We start from the raw sequence: 20,261 nt of genomic DNA, 5'->3' as shown, positions 1-20,261 counted from the left end.
TTCCGGTTTAGTTTTTTCGGGTAATATGGATTTCATGACGTTTTGGTAGAAATCTCTCATATGTTGATCATGGGAGGTGCTCACATTAAATGAAATGGTTAAGATATGAGTATACTTTATATATTACGTGAGAATAAAACTTAAAAGTGGGGCCAAATGTTGCGATATCTAATTAATTAAATAGATGTGTTTTCAATTTTGAAGAACATACAATATATGTCCAATATAGATGTGTTTTCAATTTTGAAGAACATGCAATATATAAAAAATGCAATATATATAAAAAACAATATGAAATGTTAAAAAACAATATATAAAAAGATATATAAAAAGATAAAATTATACAGATTGGATCTAATCTATTATTACTGAAATGAGAATATAAACAGACAATTAAAACATTCTTTTAGTAGATATTGTAACAATTTCTAAGGTGATGTTAAAATAGATACGGTGATGTAATGGGATAGACTTATTTCTATTTAGACCGTATTCAATTGCAACAGAATGAATCTATATAGCCCACATACAGAACCACATTTTAAAAAAAACAAAATATAAAGTTGATAGAAATACAAAATAGATTATCTGAAAGTACAAACTATTCAAGTAACAACAATTTAAAAGAGAAATGTTATATACCTTTCTGAAATAACTCAAAGATCCTTATGTATTTGATCCTTTTTTAGCTTGATTCCTTTGCTAAGCATTCCCTGTGTTACATGTAAAGCTTGCGAAAGGGGGTTCAAAACCAAAAGTTTTATCTCCCACAACTCCAAACAGAAATATGAGATCAAAAATCTAATTAGGTGTAGTAGTAAAGGAGTTATATATGTTATACAATGTAGTTGTGGCCTACAGTATGTAGGACAGACCTCCAGATGCCTCAAAGATAGGATTTGTGAACACCTACTCCAGGTCAAACACAAGAACACAGATACTCCCCTTTACAGACATTTCACTACACACCACCAGAGGAATCAAAAAGACCTAAGCTATTTTGGTATTCAAATAGTAGCACCGAGTTGGAGGGGCGGGGACTTTGAGAAAAAACTGTTGACTTCTGAATCCAAATGGATTTTTGACCTTGACTGTTTATACCCAAGAGGACTGAACAATAAGGAGGACTTATCTCATTTATTGAATTTAAAATAATAGATTTATATTAGGATACCTACTAAGAATTTGGTATATTTAGGGCAATCCTTAAACACAGTATTCAGTGCTTGTAATAAAATAGCTGGAGTATAGCATGTATCTTCATACTAGCTGCACAAAGCTATATATCATTATTATTAGAGAATACTATAGCCCATACCAGAGTTAGGTTAATCTATACAATACATTATGTAATCTTAGCAACTCCGTAATAGTATTATCACTCCTCCACCCCATATAGGGTGTTTCCTCTTTTTCTCTCTCTCTCTCTTTTTTTTTCTATCAATTTGGATAGACATATCCTATTTGTATCTAAGAAAGATCTCATCTACTCATAGCGAACTTACATGCAGTAAGCACTGTCAGAATTAAATTATGGTTCTGTATGTGGGCTATATAGATTCATTCTATTGCAATTGAATATGGTCTAAATAGAAATATCCCATTGCATCACCGTATCTATTTTAATATCGCCTTAGAAATTGTTACAATATCTCCTAAGAGAATGTTTTAATTGTCTGTTTATACTCTCGTTTCAGTAATAATAGATTAGATCCAATCTGTATAATTTTCTCTTTTTATATATCTTTTTATATATTGTTTTTTTACATTTCATATTGTTTTTTATATATATTGCATTTTTTTATGTATTGCATGTTCTTCAAAATTGAAAACACATCTATATTGGACATATATTGTATGTTCTTCAAAATTGAAAACACATCTATTTAAGTAATTAGATATCGCAACATTTGGCCCCACTTTTAAGTTTTATTCTCACATAATATATAAAGTATACTCATATCTTAACCATTTAATTTAATGTGAGCACCTCCCATGATCAAAATATGACAGATTTCTACCAAAATGTCATGAAATCCATATTAACCGAAAAACCGAAACCGGAAGTGAAGATACTGATACTTCCGGTATCCCCAAAACAGGAGGTGAGGTATGAATACATAATTTCCGGTTCTGGTAATGGCGACAATTGCCGAAACGAAGTACACAAAGATATATTTATGAAGGGAGATTTCTATATATACATGGATGAGGCAACAGTAAGACATATAACATTACTAAAAATAGATATAGATACCGAAACGATTATTCTATTTCCTTAAAAAACATATACCAAACAAAGAGGAAGTTGATTTCGGGCATATCACATCCGGTTCCGGGTTAGATTACAACAGGTTTTTGGTGCCAAAATAGAAGCTATACAAATGGCTACTCTAAGGTATTTAAGAAGCAGTTTCACCATACCATATAATAGTCTTGAAAAAGGCCCACATACAGGGCCGAAACACGTTGACAACATATGGTGAGCTTCATTTCAGTTATTCATTTCTTTATTTTAGCATTATTGCACTATATTATTGTTTTTCACTTACAGGTAAATGAATGAGAGAATTCTTGGATAACTCCGGATTTCAACCACTTTGTTTTTGCCTATCATTTGATTACTTTTGTCACTGTGGAACTATTCAGTTTGTTTACACTCAGGATCTTCACCATCAGGATCCTTACTTTCACACACATGTTTGGATGACAGTATATTTTTGGAACATTTTCTGACTTTTCTGATCACAGAACACTTAATATTGTGAAGTTTATTTTTGCATCTTTTCATTTTTTATTGTTGCATTTTTCACGTATCCCACTCACATAATTTTTTCATATTTTTCTTATATTTTTTCATATTTTTTACATTTTTATATTTTTTCACATATATTACCATTTTTTCACTTTTGTGTATACACTTATTTTTTGAACCTTTTAGGTATACCTAAGGTCCATTCACTTATTTGTTGTACTTTTCTTATATGATTCAGAACTTGTTTTTAAATATATAATATTTGATCTTAAAAATTCTTTATGATCTCCACATTGTTAACCTGAGTTGCAATATTGTCATTGGTTGGTGCAATAGTATTGTCATCAGTCGATTGTCATTTATTTGTGCAATATCAATACTGATATCAGTCTGTGCAACTTTATACATTATTTTATTGGTTTATTTTATTGGTTTATTGGTTTATTGTTGTGTAGTATCATGGATCCATGACTTTTAGCTATTGTAATATTAATTTATAATTTATCTAATATCCTTGTATAATAAATAATACTATCCTTGCCTTAACATACATTGGGAGCTCCTTAGCATCTTTCCTACATTAAGTTTAGTAAAACATAACTATGCAATATGATTGACATTATGCATGGACACGCCAGCAAATAACGGTTTAATTAGTAGAATTGCAGGGGGAGTCGAGACAAGACTAAGGGGCATATTTATCAAGCTCCGTAATGCCCCTGAAGGCTCGCCGGAAACATACATTTCGAAGCAGCGGTTTAAAGACCGCTGCTCCATAACCTGTCCGCCTGCTCTGAGGTGGCGGACAGAAATCAACCTGATTGAATACGATTGGGTTGATTGACACCCTGTGCTAGCGGCCGCAAATCTGCAGGGGGCGGTATTGCACCAGCAGTTTACAAGAACTGCTGGTACAATGATAAATGCTGAGAGCGTATGCTGTTGACATTTATCGATGTGCAGCTGACATGATCTGCAATATCGGATCATGTCTGCTCACACCTTCATAAATAGGCCCCTAAATAACTAGACAGAAGGAGAGAGGGATTGGAGTAATGCAATAGATGGATGAATGGTGTGATCTGTGGATGGTGTTAATATGTTTATTATAGTGGCGGCGATGTCCGAAGTGGCAGATTAGGAGTTAATACATATAGAGAAGGCTTAAGGCTCATTATTGAGCCATGGCTCTCTGATTCTAAGTAGCTCTCTGTTACAAGTAGCAGAGTTACACACCGGACCAATATTCACAATGATTCTAATCCTATTTCATCTCATCTCTCTACAGGTATGTCTTCCTGCTTCTGCCTAGCTGACTGCTTTTAAACGCCCCTTTGATTTGTGCTAGACTCCTCTGGTATGTCTTCCTGCTTCTGCCTAACTGACGGCTTTTAAACGCCCCTTTAATTTGTGCTAGACTCCTCTGGTATGTCTTCCTGCTTCTGCCTAACTGACTGCTTTTAAACGCCCCTTCAATTTGTGCTAGACTCCTCTGGTATGTCTTCCTGCTTCTGCCTAACTGACTGCTTTTAAACGCCCCTTTAATTTATGCTAGACTCCTCTGGAATGTCTTCCTGCTTCTGCCTAACTGACTGCTTTTAAACGCCCCTTTAATTTTGTCCTAGACTCCTCTGGTATGTCTTCCTGCTTCTGCCTAACTGACTGCTTTTAAACGCCCCTTTAATTTGTGCTAGACTCCTCTGGTATGTCTTCCTGCTTCTGCCTAACTGACTGCTTTTAAACACCCCTTTAATTTGTGCTAGACTCCTCTGGTATGTCTTCCTGCTTCTGCCTAACTGACTGCTTTTAAATGCCCCTTTAATTTGTGCTAGACTCCTCTGGTATGTCTTCCTGCTTCTGCCTAACTGATTGCTTTTAAATGCCCCTTTAATTTGTGCTAGACTCCTCTGGTATGTCTTCCTGCTTCTGCCTAACTGACTGCTTTTAAACGCCCCTTTAATTTGTGCTAGACTCCTCTGGTAACCATTTCCTCTGTCTCCATTTTGTCTACCTGTAATCATTTTATCAGATATTGTCTAAAACTTATTCATCCTGCCACCCCGACCCCCCCTCTAATTTGCAAGTGTGTAACTCCTGCTAGCTAAAACTGCCTGTAACAGCTGGCTAGAATCACTTCATCACTTCTCACTACTACATATAGAGAAGGCTTAAAGCTCATTATTGAGCCGTGGCTCTCTGATTCTTTTTTTTTTATATATATTTTTATTATGCCAACATTGAGTACAAAGCATATACATATCTATAATTGTGCCACGCAGGGCTTATTATAATAATACATAATAAAGCTTAAGAGAAAAAGAAAATTTTTTTTATACAAATTCCAATATATAACAATAATTTATCATCCTTATTACTACATAAGTACCGTAGATACTCAATGTTGGATTTTTCTTGTTTTTTAAACAGACCTCAAAATTAACACCAAACAAAAAAAAAAAAAAAAAAAAAAAGAAAAATGACCCCTCCCTCCCTCACGCTCTCTCCCACCTGCTCCTGTTATTAGATTTCTATTAGCCCAGTGACTTCTGACAAATTAGGAAATTCATGCCTTGCTATTGCATTAATTATTACTTCTGAATCCCTAAACGGGTAGAGCACCCGTCTTTGTTCTTCTTCAGACAGTGCCTGAATAAATTTTTTCCATTTGTTAATGAAACAGTGAATCTGTGATTCTGTTTTAACCGCCGTATCGTACTGTTCCACTATTAGCTGTTGTTTAATTTTGTTAATACATTCAGACATATTGGGATCTTTTTTTGCTTTCCATTGCTTCAAAATTAAAGATCTCCCGATCAATATAACTGTATTTATAAATTTAAAATTGACCTGTCGTCTAGATGTTTGATACATAAAAATAATATCTTCTCTATCTAACTTAATCTCTTCTTGGTTAATTTTATTCAACCAATAGTTGAGTTTGCCCCAGAATTGTTTAATTTTTGGACACTCCCACATACAGTGGTCTAAATCTGGCATTGGCATACTACATTTCTCACATTTATTATTTGATGATTTGTCCCATTTTGACTTCATTGCTGGTGTAATATAGACTCTATTGATCAGTTTAATATGTGATTCTCTCCAAGCAATTGATAACGTTGCTTTATCTACAAGGTCAAAACTTTTTTGTAGTCTCTCTCTCGATTGGTACCAGCTTGTCGCTAGTGCTCTTACTCTTGTCACCTCTTGAAACTTTTTAATCATTTTATAAAAAAAGGAGATGGAATGGTTGCCTTGTTTATACAAATTTATTACTCCCCTTAAATTTTCCCATTTATCCTCTCTCTCTTCTTTACTTATTCCATTAACCCCTTAACGACTGAGGACGTGCAGGGTACGTCCTCAGAAAAAAGGCAGTTAATGCCTGAGAACGTACCCTGCACGTCCTCAGTGTGGAAAGCAGCTGGAAGCGATCCTGCTCGCTTCCAGCTGCTTTCCGGTTATTGCAGTGATGCCTCGATATGGAGGCATCCTGCAATAACCTTTGTAAGTCATCCGGTGCAGAGAGAGCCACTCTGTGGCCCTCTCTGCACCGGAGATCGGTTGCTCCCTGTGTTGGTGGGTGGGAGCCGGACCGGGAGGCGGGTGGCGGCCATCGATGGCCCTGTGGATGTGAAGGGGGGCGGGATCGTGGGCGGGGGTGGCTGGGGGCGCGCACGGGGCGCGCGCGTGCACGGGAGGGTGGGGGCGGGCGCGTGCACGGGGAGGGAGCGGGTGGGAACCGCTACACTGCAGAAAATGTGGAAATAAAAAATAGAAAAAAATAGAAAATTAAAACAATCAGCAAGGTGGTGGGGGGTTTGTCTGTGGGGGGTGGGGGGGGGGAAGCTACACTACAGAAAAAAAAAACAAACAAAAAAAAAAGCACTTTTTATTGTAAACTGGGTACTGGCAGACAGCTGCCAGTACCCAAGATGGCCCCCAATAAGGCAGAGGGGAGGGTTAGAGAGCGGTTTTGGGGGGAATCAGGGAGGTTGGGGGGCTAAGGGGGGGATCCTACACAGTAGCATATGTAAATATGCTAAAAAAAAATTCATTTTTTTTTAAAACCCTTTTATTTTAGTACTGGCAGACTTTCTGCCAGTACTTAAGATGGCGGGGACAATTGTGGGGTGGGGGAGGGAAGGGAGCTGTTTGGGAGGGATCAGGGGGTGGGATGTGTCAGATGGGAGGCTGATCTCTACACTAAAGCTAAAATTAACCCTGCAAGCTCACTACAAACTCCCTAATTAACCCTTTCACTGCTAGCCATAATACACGTGTGAGGCGCAACAGGATTTAGTGGCCTTCTAATTACCAGAAAGCAATGCCAAAGTCATATATGTCTGCTATTTCTGAACAAAGGGGATCCCAGACAAGCATTTACAACCATTTGTGCCATAATTGCACAAGCTGTTTGTAAATGATTTCAGTGAGAAACCTAAAATTGTGAAAAATTTTACGTTTTTTTTAATTTGATCGCATTTGGCGGTGAAATGGTGGCATGAAATATACCAAAATGTGCCTAGATCAATACTTGGGGTTGTCTACTACACTACACTAAAGCTAAAATTAACCCTACAAGCTCCCTAAAAGCTCTCTAATTAACCCCCTAACTGCTGGGCATGATACACTTGTGGTGCGCAGTGGCATTTAGCGGCCTTCTAATTACCAAAAAGCAACGCCAAATCCATATATGTGTGCTATTTCTGAACAAAGGGGATCCCAGAGAAGAATTTACAACCATTTATGCCATAATTGCACAAGTTGTTTGTAAATAATTTCAGTGAGAAACCAAAAGTTTGTGAAAAAATTTGTGAAAAAGTGAACAATTTTTTGTATTTGATCGCATTTGGCGGTGAAATGGTGGTATGAAATATACCACAATTGGCCTAGATCAATACTTTGGGATGTCTACTAAAAAAAAATATATACATGTCAAGGGATATTCAGGGATTCCTGAAAGATATCAGTGTTCTAATGTAACTAGCGCTAATTTTGGAAAAAAATGGTTTGGAAATAGCAAAGTGCTACTTGTATTTATGGCCCTATAACTTGCAAAAAAAAGCAAAGAACATGTAAACATTGGGTATTTCTAAACTCAGGACAAAATTTAGAAACTATTTAGCATGAGTGTTTTTTGGTGGTTTTAGATATGTAACAGATTTTGGGGGTCAAAGTTAGAAAAAGTGTGTTTTTTTCATTTTTCCTCATATTTTATCATTTTTTTTATAGTAAATTATAAGATATGATGAAAATAATGGTATCTTTAGAAAGTCCATTTAATGGCGAGAAAAACGGTATATAATATGTGTGGGTACAGTAAATGAGTAAGAAGAAAATTACAGCTAAACACAAACACCGCAAAAATGTAAAAATAGCCTTGGTCCCAAACGGACAGAAAATGGAAAAGTGCTCTGGTCACTAAGGGGTTAAAGAGATGCCTTACTTGAAGATATGCATAAAATTCATTGTTGGGAATTCCAACTTCATTTTTTAGATCCTGAAACGATCTGCAACCTTTGGTTTCATTGTCTTCTAATTGATATATAAATCTTAAACCCTTAGTTTCCCAATTCTTATATATTTTCGACTCTAATGCTGGTATAAATTCTGGGTTCCCCCTTATTGTAAGGTATTTTGAGTATCTATAGTTAATTTTAAGTATTTTTAATAATTTTTGCCATGCGTAAATCACATTTTTTATCGTTTTTAGATTTTTAATTTTCTCCGGGAGTTTTTCCCTACAATGAATAAGGGCTTTCAGAGTGTATGGGGCCACTAACTGTTCTTCTATCTCTATCAATGAATAAAAATTCACTTCTGTTAGCCATTCTAATACAATTTTCCCCATACATACTAAATTGTAAATTTCTAAATCTGGAAATGCTAGCCCTCCTCCTGTTTTTAACAGCATTAGATTTTGGATTGATAAGGCTCTGCGTTTTTCCCCCCATAAAAATTTTATACAGTTACCTTTGAACATTTTAAGATCCCTAGATTTGAGCATAATTGGTAAATTTTGTAAAAGGTATAGAATTTTAGGGAATAGTATAATTTTAATTACATTGATTTTGCCTGATAGATTTAATGGGAACTTTGTCCATCTGTCAGGCTTTTGGGTGTACTGTTTCCTTAATTAGAATTCAACCAATCATATCTTACTTACTCTCATAAAACACCTGTTCACTGAACACACCTTGCTTAGTATTTTGTTATTTTCCTCAGAGTAACACTGAGCCTCTGATACCTCTGGAAGGTTAATATTGTATCTAAACTTTTCAGCAACTCAAGTTACCTCATTCAAGATCTACCTACTACGGATTTAATATTTATTTCCAGCCTGTTGCAACATCTTACTTTGGCAAGTACTTTTCATTTATTCAAGACTGTCTTTATTTTGGGAAGTTACGTTACCTGTTTCAACTTATCAGCTCATATTATTTATCAACCAAGTCTGTGGCTGCCATAAAGAATAACCGGTTATTGAAGCTCTTATCTGTTAATCTTATTTGTTCTGTTATATTATCCTTATGTTGATTTCTGCTGCACCGGAGAATCGTGACGTCACACGCTGACTGTTAGCTGGCTTCAGCGTGTCTCTGCTGCTGCTGCAGCCGCAGCCCACAGAACCCGGAAGTGTTTGTCCTTACTTACCGCATTCACAGTTTTCAAGGTACATTACTACGTTTGCAACTATAATCATATCTGCAGAAGTTCTCCATTATAACAATCTATCAATACTACATTGGATAAGACTTACTTGCTGTGTGTTCAATATCTCATGTTACGCAATATATTATAATTATTCCTTACTTATTCTTAAGAAAGTTTCACCTATTCCTATATCCTTTTGTATTATTACAAGCCTGCTTATTTCTAAGATTGCATTTGATTTTGATTCCTATAATACAGATAATACTTTAGTGTGTACTTTTTGTAGGGAAACATTAATCTATATTAACTGCACATATATCCATATGGGTTTACCAAGTAATAGTACTCTCAATTGATATTGTGCTACATACCTATACTAGTAATCAAACTAAGCAGGATTGATTATTACATAATACTAAGCCCTAAAAGAAAATGGAACCTGCTGAAATTCCCCAAGTAGTCTATAACCTGAGTCAAAAGGTAGACAAAATTGGACAGGCTATCTTGGACTTACAACTAGAAAATCAGGTTCTCAGAGAGCTTATAAAGGAGGTAAAAGAACAACAAACCCCCAGTTCTGAACCACAGATAAGCTTGCCAGAATTATATAATGGTAATAGGAAAACCTATAGGCAGTTTAAAATGCCTGCTACCTGCTCTTCAATTTAAAACCAAAAACTTACCCCACTGACAGGGTAAGGGTTTTGTCTACAATATCTTTTCTAAGATCTGAACCCAGAATTTGGGCAGATCATTTGTGTGAAACAAATGACCCTCTACTAGATTCACTAACAAATTTTTTCCAAGCCATGGATGAGCTATATAGAGATACTGATATTCAACTAACGGCTGAACAAAAGATGAGGAGTTTAAAACAAGGAAAAAAGACAGTGGAGGAATATACCACTGAATTTAAGCTGTACGCATCAGACTCAGCATGGAGTTTGGTTTCGCTCAGAAACCAATTTAGATTGGGACTGTCTGATCCTGTCAAGGATGAGCTAGCACGTATAGAGCTTCCAAGTACCCTGGATGCATTAATAAAAGTCTCAACCCAAATTGACCGGAGGCTCAGGGAACGGAAAGCTGAACGTGGTTATTCAGATCCAACATTTAAAGCCACTATGTCCACCTCTGCACACATAAAATCACCTCCAATGGAGCATGTCACCCCCATGGAAATAGGAGTTATTCGTGGACCATTAACCCCTGAAGAAAGGATAAGAAGAAAAACTAATCACCTCTGTATGTATTGTGCAAATCCCAGTCATACAGTTATGAATTGTCCAACATTACAAAAAAATAAAAAGAGTAAGTTTGTTCATATTAACAATACTCAAAGTCTAGATAAACAAATTTCTTATTGCAAACTAACTCTCCTTTTGCAGTGGGACCTTAATAGATTGGCTACTTCTGCCATCGTTGACTCTGGAGCCTTTGGAAACTTTATAGACAAATCTACTGTATTGAAAAATAAAATACCTATTGTATTAAAGAAAACACCAGTTTCAATCAAAGTTATTGATGGCTCTGTAATTGCAAATAGTCCTATAACTCACAACACAGTACCTATATTAGTTATTACTGAAGATGGCCACACTGAATATATAACATTCGATGTAATTCCATCACCTCATTTCCCTATTGTATTAGGGTTATACTGGCTTCAGACACATAACCCCTATATTGATTGGTCTACTTTAACTGTTGCCTTCCAATCAAAATTCTGTGAAAATACATGCTTCCCACATCATAAAATACTACACACAGAATTAGAACAGATTCAAATACCGGAACCATACCAGGACTTCATAGAGGTCTTTAGTAAAGTTGAGGCAGAAACTCTTCCACCTCATCGGGTTTATGATTGCCCAATTGAATTAATTCCAGGTGCAACATTACCGGTTGGTCATTTGTATCCATTGAGTCACCCTGAGTTATTACATCTTAAACAATACTTACAAGATAATCTTAGAAAGGGTTTCATCAGACCCTCTTCTTCACCCACAGCAGCTGGAATGTTCTTTGTAACCAACAAAGACACTTCCCTCAGGCCGATAATAGATTACCGAGAGCTTAATAAACGGACGGTAAAAAACCGATATCCGCTACCTCTCATACCAGAATTAATTGAAAGATTAAGTAATGCTACCATCTTTACTAAGTTGGACTTGCGTGGGGCATACAATCTCATACGTATAAGAGAAGGAGACGAATGGCTCACAGCATTCAGAACTCGCTATGGACTCTATGAGTACCTAGTGATGCCATTCGGTCTCTGTAATGCCCCCGCAACGTTCCAACACTTTATTAATGATATCTTCCGGGATTTATTAGACATATGTCTAGTAGTATACTTAGACGACATCCTAATTTACTCCAACAATTTGCCAGAACATATAAAACATGTACGTTGGGTATTAGCTCGGTTACAAACACATAAACTATATGCCAAATTAGAAAAGTGTTCATTCCACAATACCCACTATCTCATTCTTAGGTTACACTATATCTCCTGCTGGTATCCAAATGCAAACCGAGAAGGTTGATTCAGTAAAAAATTGGCCAACTCCTAAAGATAAGAAGTCTCTCCAAAGGTTTTTGGGGTTTGCCAATTATTACAGAAAATTTATAAAGAATTTTTCATCAATAGTGAGACCACTCACACAACTTACTGGTTCAACCCAACAATTCCATTGGAATCAAAGTCATTCCAAAGTATTTGACTTCTTGAAACAAACTTTCACAGAAGCACCCATACTCAAATTTCCTAATGTTGATTTACAATACGTATTGGAAGTTGATTCCTCAGACTTTGCGATTGGGGCAGTACTTTCTCAACAGAAAACACCTAAAGATCCTCTACAATCCAATCTCCTACTTTTCAAAAAGTATGACATCAGCAGAGAGGAATTACGCAATAGGAGACAAAGAATTACTCGCCATCCGTAAATCTTTAGAATTTTGGAGACACCTACTAGAAGGTGCAAAAATGCCCTTCATAATTTACACTGACCACAAAAACCTCCAATACCTGCAAAATAACAAGACTCTATCAGCTAGACAGGTACGGTGGAGTCTCTACTTTGCAAGATTCGACTTTCAAATCCAATACCGCCCAGCAAACAAAAATGGAAAAGCGGATGCACTCTCTCGACAACTATCCGAACCTATTCCTAACGAAAATCCTACTGCTATAATTCCTCCTGAACGCTTCATCGGATTAACTTCAGACTTTCTAACTGATATAAAGAACTCTTCAAAAAATTCACCTACTGACACTAAGGTTCCTTTGGAATTGAAGGACGGATTATACTACTACAAGAATATGATTTATATTCCTAAAGAATTGAGACAACAAATTTTACAACATCACCATGATTCACCCTTAGCGGGACATCCAGGGGAATCACGCACCATCGAACTTATAACAAGGACATATTGGTGGCCTCATTTGAAGGAAACTGTTTCAGATTATATTAAGACTTGTGTTACTTGTCAAGTATGCAAAACTGAGCGGAAATTACCTTATGGACTTTTAATATCAATTCCAACATCTGACAGACCTTGGAAACAAGTAGGAGTTGACTTCATTGTGGATTTACCTCCATCAAAGAATTATACCACCATCATGGTAGTTGTTGATAGTTTCACCAAAATGTCGCATTTTATTCCATTTCATAAGCTTCCCACTTCAGCAGAAACAGCTAACTTATTTATACAACATGTGATTCGGCTTCATGGGGTACCAACAGTTTTGATATCTGACAGGGGTTCCCAGTTCACATCTAAATTCTGGAAAAGTCTCTGTCAATCTCTTAACATAACCCATCAATACACCACTGCATTTCATCCACAAGCAAACGGACAGGTTGAGAGAATCAATCAATGGTTAGATGAGTACCTAAGATGTTTTTGTTCCTACCAGCAAGACAATTGGATAACATACTTACCCTTCGCTGAATTTTCCTACAATAATCTAACCAATTCATCCACAAAATTATCTCCATTCTTCGCAAATTATGGGTACCATCCAACCATCACTTCAGTTAGTACTTCTCCTTCCAATTCTCCTCTTGTAGATGAATGGAATAATGCACTTCTAGACAATTTTCGGGTTATCAAGGAAAACATTTCAAAAGCTCAGACTTCCCAAAAGCACTATTATGATTTGAGACACAGACAACCACCTTCATATCAAATTGGAGACCAGGTATGGTTGTCAACTAAAAACCTAAAGCTACATCTTCCTAGTAGGAAAATGACACAAAAATTCTGTGGACCATTCCCTATCACTAGGGTAATAAATCAGAATGCAGTCACTCTGGATTTACCTTCATCTATGAGAATACATCCGACTTTCCATGTTTCCCTCCTCAAACCATACGTTCCTACTAGAAATAACACACCCCACTTACTACCAACCACTTCCATCCAAGACTCAGAAATCTATGAAGTTAAAGAAGTACTTGACTCAAGGTTTTCCAAGGGTATTCTGGAATATTTAATTAGGTGGAAGGGGTACTCGGAGGAAGATGACTCTTGGGAACCCGCATCTAATCTTAATGCTCCTCGACTTGTTTCCCAATTCCACAGGAGATATCCAGATCGCCCAGACTTCAAGCTGAGGATCAGCTTGTTTGAGGGGGGGAGTCATGTCAGGCTTTTGGGTGTACTGTTTCCTTAATTAGAATTCAACCAATCATATCTTACTTACTCTCATAAAACACCTGTTCACTGAACACACCTTGCTTAGTATTTTGTTATTTTCCTCAGAGTAACACTGAGCCTCTGATACCTCTGGAAGGTTAATATTGTATCTAAACTTTTCAGCAACTCAAGTTACCTCATTCAAGATCTACCTACTACGGATTTAATATTTATTTCCAGCCTGTTGCAACATCTTACTTTGGCAAGTACTTTTCATTTATTCAAGACTGTCTTTATTTTGGGAAGTTACGTTACCTGTTTCAACTTATCAGCTCATATTATTTATCAACCAAGTCTGTGGCTGCCATAAAGAATAACCGGTTATTGAAGCTCTTATCTGTTAATCTTATTTGTTCTGTTATATTATCCTTATGTTGATTTCTGCTGCACCGGAGAATCGTGACGTCACACGCTGACTGTTAGCTGGCTTCAGCGTGTCTCTGCTGCTGCTGCAGCCGCAGCCCACAGAACCCGGAAGTGTTTGTCCTTACTTACCGCATTCACAGTTTTCAAGGTACATTACTACGTTTGCAACTATAATCATATCTGCAGAAGTTCTCCATTATAACAATCTATCAATACTACATTGGATAAGACTTACTTGCTGTGTGTTCAATATCTCATGTTACGCAATATATTATAATTATTCCTTACTTATTCTTAAGAAAGTTTCACCTATTCCTATATCCTTTTGTATTATTACAAGCCTGCTTATTTCTAAGATTGCATTTGATTTTGATTCCTATAATACAGATAATACTTTAGTGTGTACTTTTTGTAGGGAAACATTAATCTATATTAACTGCACATATATCCATATGGGTTTACCAAGTAATAGTACTCTCAATTGATATTGTGCTACATACCTATACTAGTAATCAAACTAAGCAGGATTGATTATTACACCATCTTATCAGTTCTTCATTCATCTTCCTCCACACTTGAGGATAATTTAATATATACCACTTATTTGGATCTCTGGCTAATACAATCCCTAAATATTTCAATTTTTCTTTTGCTTCATTAAACAGGGGATTATTGCAACTATCTTTCCGTTTATATAGCCAGTGAATCTCTGACTTGTTTATATTCACTTTATATCCTGAAAAACTACTAAATGTTTCTAATATCCGAATTAACATCGGAATACCTTTCTTTGTATCTTTTATAAAGACAAGCAGGTCATCTGCATATAATAACAATGTAACTCTTCTTTTTCCTAACCAGACCCCCTCCATTTCCTTTCTGAGGAGAATAGCGAGGGGCTCTATAGCCAAGTTAAATAGATACGGCGAAAGGGGACATCCTTGTCTGGTTCCTTTTTGTAATACAAAGCTTGGTGTCATATTGCCATTTATTAAAATTGTAGCCATCGGTTCCTTATATAGTAGTTTAACCAATCTGAGGAAGGGTCCTGTGATCCCAAATTTTTCTATTGTTGTAAATAAATGATCCCATATAATCATATCAAAAGCTTTTTCTGCATCAATAGACGTAATTGCTACGTCCGCACCTTTTCTATTAGTCTGATTCCAATAGTAGTCAATTACTAATTGTAACTTCCTCAGATTGGTTGTTGCACTTCTATATGGCATAAAGCCCACTTGATCTTTGTGTATTAAGGGGTCTATCACTTTTTTTAGCCTCTGTGAAATTATACTCATAAAGATTTTATAGTCGTTGTTTAAAAGTGAAATCGGCCGGTATGACCCTATTTCTTCTGGATCCTTATCTTTTTTGAGCACTAATGTGACTACTGATGCTGTAAAATATTTAGAGTGCATCTCATTTTTTATAAAAATCGTATTAAAAAGTTTTTCCAATGTTGGGGTTATTTCTTCCCTGATTATTTTGTATAGTTCTATTGGTAATTGATCTGGACCTGGTGATTTATTTATTGCTGTATTGTCTATTGCTTTTTTTATTTCTTCTTGTGTTATTGGTTTGCTTAAATCTTCTAATCCTTCTTTATCTATCACCGGTAGTTTAATTTGTCCCCAAAATTCTAGTTTATCTTCACCATTAATATTGTCGTTCGTATAAATATTTTTAAAATATTCATATACCTTTTTATTTATTTCTTCCCTATTCGTTAGTCTGCCGTTTTCCCCTTTAATTGCGTCTATAGGGCGTTTTTTTTTTCTTTAATTTGACCAAGTTTGCTAAAAACTTTCCAGCCCTTCCGCCATACCTATAAAAGAAAGCTCTTGTTCTCAGTTCCTCCTGTCTTAATTTCTGGTTGAGAAAAATTTCCCTTATCTGTTTGACTTTTATATATCTTTCCCATAGGACTCTGGACTTATCACTTAGATAGGCATTATAGCAATTCCTTACTTGTCCTGCTAGTTGAAGCTCCTTTTGTTGAGCAATTCTTTTAGTTTTAACTAGATAGGCCTTTATTTCCCCTCTAATAACAGCTTTGAAAGCTTCCCAGAATATTTCATATTTGTTTTCGTATTCTTTGTTAAAAAGGGAGTACTCATTCCATTTTCTTTTAACCCACCCCCTAAAAAGAATGATAGAGCTTAGATACATAGGAAAGAAGAATTTTGCAGGATCTGTTTTTGCTTTACTAAACTGTAGTCTCAGAGAAATAATAGCATGATCTGATATTATGATGTCATTAATATCTGCCCTTATATTTGTACCCATAAGATTTTCCGATATAAGAAAAGTATCAATTCTAGACATAGTTTTATGGCTATACGATATACATGTATAACTTTTTGTGTCTGGATTTTGGATCCTCCAAATGTCTTTAAGTCTTAAGTTTTTACATAGATCCTTTAATATTTTAGTTTCTTGTTTACTATAACTATTTGCTGGTGGTTTTAGCCTATCTAATGTTGGGTACATAACCATATTCAGATCACCTGCAAGTATTATATTCTCAGTACTAAAGTTCATTAATTTGACTTGTATTCCACTCCAGAAAGTTTTATCTAGTTTATTAGGGCCATAAACATTACATAATATTAACGATCTTTCTTTCAGTTTAATTTGTAATATTATGAATCTTCCCTCTGTATCTATTTCTCTTGTTATAGTTTTAAATTCTAGGTTTTTGTTAAATAGTATAGCCACACCTTTTTTCCTTGTCATGCCAGCTGTTGCTACTACCTCTCCTACCCACCCAGTTTTAAGCTTAATAATCTCTTGTTCTTTGAGATGTGTTTCCTGAAGCATTGCTACATCTATAGTATGTTTTTTTAATTGTTTAAGAATACTTTTTCTTTTCCAGGGTGACGTAATGCCACCCACATTCCAGGATGCAATTTTTATATGTTCACTCATAATTCCCAAGTACTTTTTCTATCGGCATGCTTATCTTTTTATAGATAATACTCCACAGAGAGGGGGGGGAGGGCGAGAGTGTGAGAGAAAAAAAAAAAAAAAAGAAAAAATCACAAACAATTTTATGTACATCTTGAATAATACCTAAAACCCTCGGAGGGTAAGCCCTCCCTAACCTAGGTTGGGGGGCACTAAGCCTATCTTGAACCTTCAAGTCTATTCCTTTATTATACCCTTCAACAATCTCTATTCTTTAAAATAAATCTATAGTGTTAATATCTACTCCTTGTTTTGTTTTATTCTATTCGATATGGCTTGATTCCAGAAATTGTTTAGCTTCTTCCACATTGTTAAGCAGTACATTCCCCTGTTCCCTGAATATTTTAATTTTTGCCGGATATATAATTGTGGCTTTTAAGCCTTTATTAATCAGTTTTGTACATAGGGGTACCATTTCCTTTCTTTTTTTAGATGTCTCTATTGAAAAGTCCTGGAAGAGCATTATATTTTTATCTCCAATTGCTACTGGCATTTTTTGTTTATATTGTCTCATTATATTAACTTTGTCTTGGAAGTTTAGATATTTAACCAAGACCGGTCTGTTCGATGTTTTGCCATCTGGATATGTTTTTACGCTGCCTACTCTGTGTGCTCTTTTTACCTGGATGCCTTGCATAGGTATTTGCATATCTAATATTTGTGGTAGTTGACTAGCAGTGAACTTCAGAAGGTCTTGGAATTCCTTAGATTCGGGTAAACCGATTATTCTTATATTATTGCGTCTTGCGCGATCTTCTAATTCCTCTATTTTATTTTGGAGTACGTCTATCTGTTTTCCCTGTTCTCTTGTCTCGAGCTCAGGTCGTCTATATCAGAAATTCTATTCTCTGCTTCATCAAGTCATTCTGAATATTGCTTAACCTCTGCCGCTAATTCGATTATTTATTTCTTAATTTGTTCAAATTGTGGCAGCATGATGTCAGAAATCTGCCTTACTAGATCCTGAGTTTCCATTGTGTCTTTATTTGGCTTAATTGTCTCTATTAGGCTATCATTCACTATTTCCAAGCTATTCCTTTTGGTTGCTCTTTTTTCTTTCCCTTTGGGTAGCATTGCCGGAGATCGGTTTTTAAGTGTGACAAACTTTTCCATAAGTGGTAGTGAAAAAAAATAATAATATTTGGTTGGGGCCTTAAACTAAAAATGGGCCTTATGTGTAAATATAGTGTAGACGAGGGAAAGAAAGAGAGAGAGAGAAAAAAAAAAAAAAAAGAAAAAAAAGGGGGGGAATGTGAATTATCTAAACTAGTGATGTCTTGGTGCTAGTGATTATTTATTCTAGTGAACACACTGTGCAGTATAAAATGGCCATGCCTTGAAATAAACTTATTCAACTTGACTAATTTGGGAAAGAGTCTATTTAAAAATATTCCTAGCCTTACCGGTAATTCTAAATTAGCTTACCTATATAGCTTATATATATAGAACTTTATATGAGAGGATATTCCCCTTTCTTATACACAGTCTATCTTAGCTATACTATACCCAGTCCTTCGCTGAACCAGCTTTATTCATCCTGTAATAAACCAATTATGTATCAATTTTTGCCGGTTATACTTTGCTTATTAATGTAGATATCAAGGGCTATAGACAGATAGATAAATAGATAATCTCCCACTAAATAAGTAGAGCAAACAGGGAGAACCAATAAACCTCTGATTTACACAACACTTCTTGACTTTGTTAATTTTTTCCAGGTGGAGAGCAAAACCATTCTCTAGCATCTAGACCAGTACAAGGATACCACTGTTATCAACCTTCTATTACCATCTATTCAAATTAGTTAAAGGTAACTCTGCAAATTTTATCAGTACTTTTTTTCCTCTTTTAACCAAAAACAGAGGGAGGTATGTAAAAATAGCTCATAGAAGTTAGTTTGCTGGACCCTAGTCCCACTTTTCCAGTTATTACCTAAAAATCTATTTCCTTACTGCTTTCATTAGTCCCTAAACTGCCTTAGGTAATTTTCTGGAAACCAGTTTTATGGTAACTTGCATAATAAATATAAATTGTTTCTATGCTGTAATCTAATATTTCCAGACATAAAAAAGGAAAAAAAAAATAATAAAAAAAAATAAATCAATTTACAGTTAACTTACAGTTAGTTCTCTGTTTTACAATAATTCACTGAAAACACTTCTATTCAGATTTCAGCATATTTTTTATAGCTATTAACTTTAAATGGTATCTAGCTTAATAAGTCGTTTTACCCCTTAGTTCTTAGTTTTCATATAAACCTGTATTTCACCTGTACAAACTGTTAATAGCAGCTTTTTATGTTGTAGGTGTGTAAACTGAATTTATAATTACTTTACTACTTTAACCATCTCTTTTGGTCACCTTGGTAGTCGTTTTAAGCTATACCAGTAAAAAAAAAAAAACAGAGAAAACCAAACAAATAAACAACACAAAAAAAAAGAAATAATTTAGAGTCCAGTGATGCACTCAAACTTGTTTCAGCTTCCTTCCGTCCCAGCTAATCTTAGCTCCCTTCCCTAGTTTGCGCCAAACTAGGCAAGTCCTGTGTTTTTTTTTTCCCTTTCCCTTTCTTAAATACCATGCGACCAAGTCTTTACCCACTTTGCGGAACTTGATCTAACCAACAATGTAATTGGGAGAAAGAGAAGTGCAGATTCGTTCAGTCACCAACAATAAATTTAACTTGTGCTGGCTTTAAACAAAAACACATAGAGGTTACAGCCACACTGCATCACACTCTTCTTGGTACTATAATTTTTTTTTTTTTTTCCTGTGAGTGGGGATAAAATACTAGATGCAGTTCTTA

At 35.6% G+C, this 20,261-nt stretch overlaps 1 protein-coding gene across 1 annotated transcript in view; it reads right to left on the bottom strand.

Annotated features, from left to right (window-relative positions):
- Positions 1-18,529, bottom strand: part of LOC128656846 (vomeronasal type-2 receptor 26-like) — a 97,463-nt gene extending 78,934 nt beyond the window's left edge. The window contains exon 1 of the mRNA XM_053711013.1: positions 18,413-18,529. Within this exon, the coding sequence (XP_053566988.1) occupies positions 18,413-18,529 (117 nt within the window). The remainder of the gene's footprint in view (positions 1-18,412) is intronic.
- Positions 18,530-20,261: the final 1,732 nt, after the last annotated feature.

This window comes from Bombina bombina, chromosome 4 (genome assembly GCF_027579735.1).
Source record: "Bombina bombina isolate aBomBom1 chromosome 4, aBomBom1.pri, whole genome shotgun sequence".
In the NCBI taxonomy this organism is placed as follows: Eukaryota; Metazoa; Chordata; class Amphibia; order Anura; family Bombinatoridae; genus Bombina; species Bombina bombina.
The sequence above is the reverse complement of the archived record's forward strand: the minus strand, read 5'-3'. Positions and strand labels throughout refer to the sequence as shown.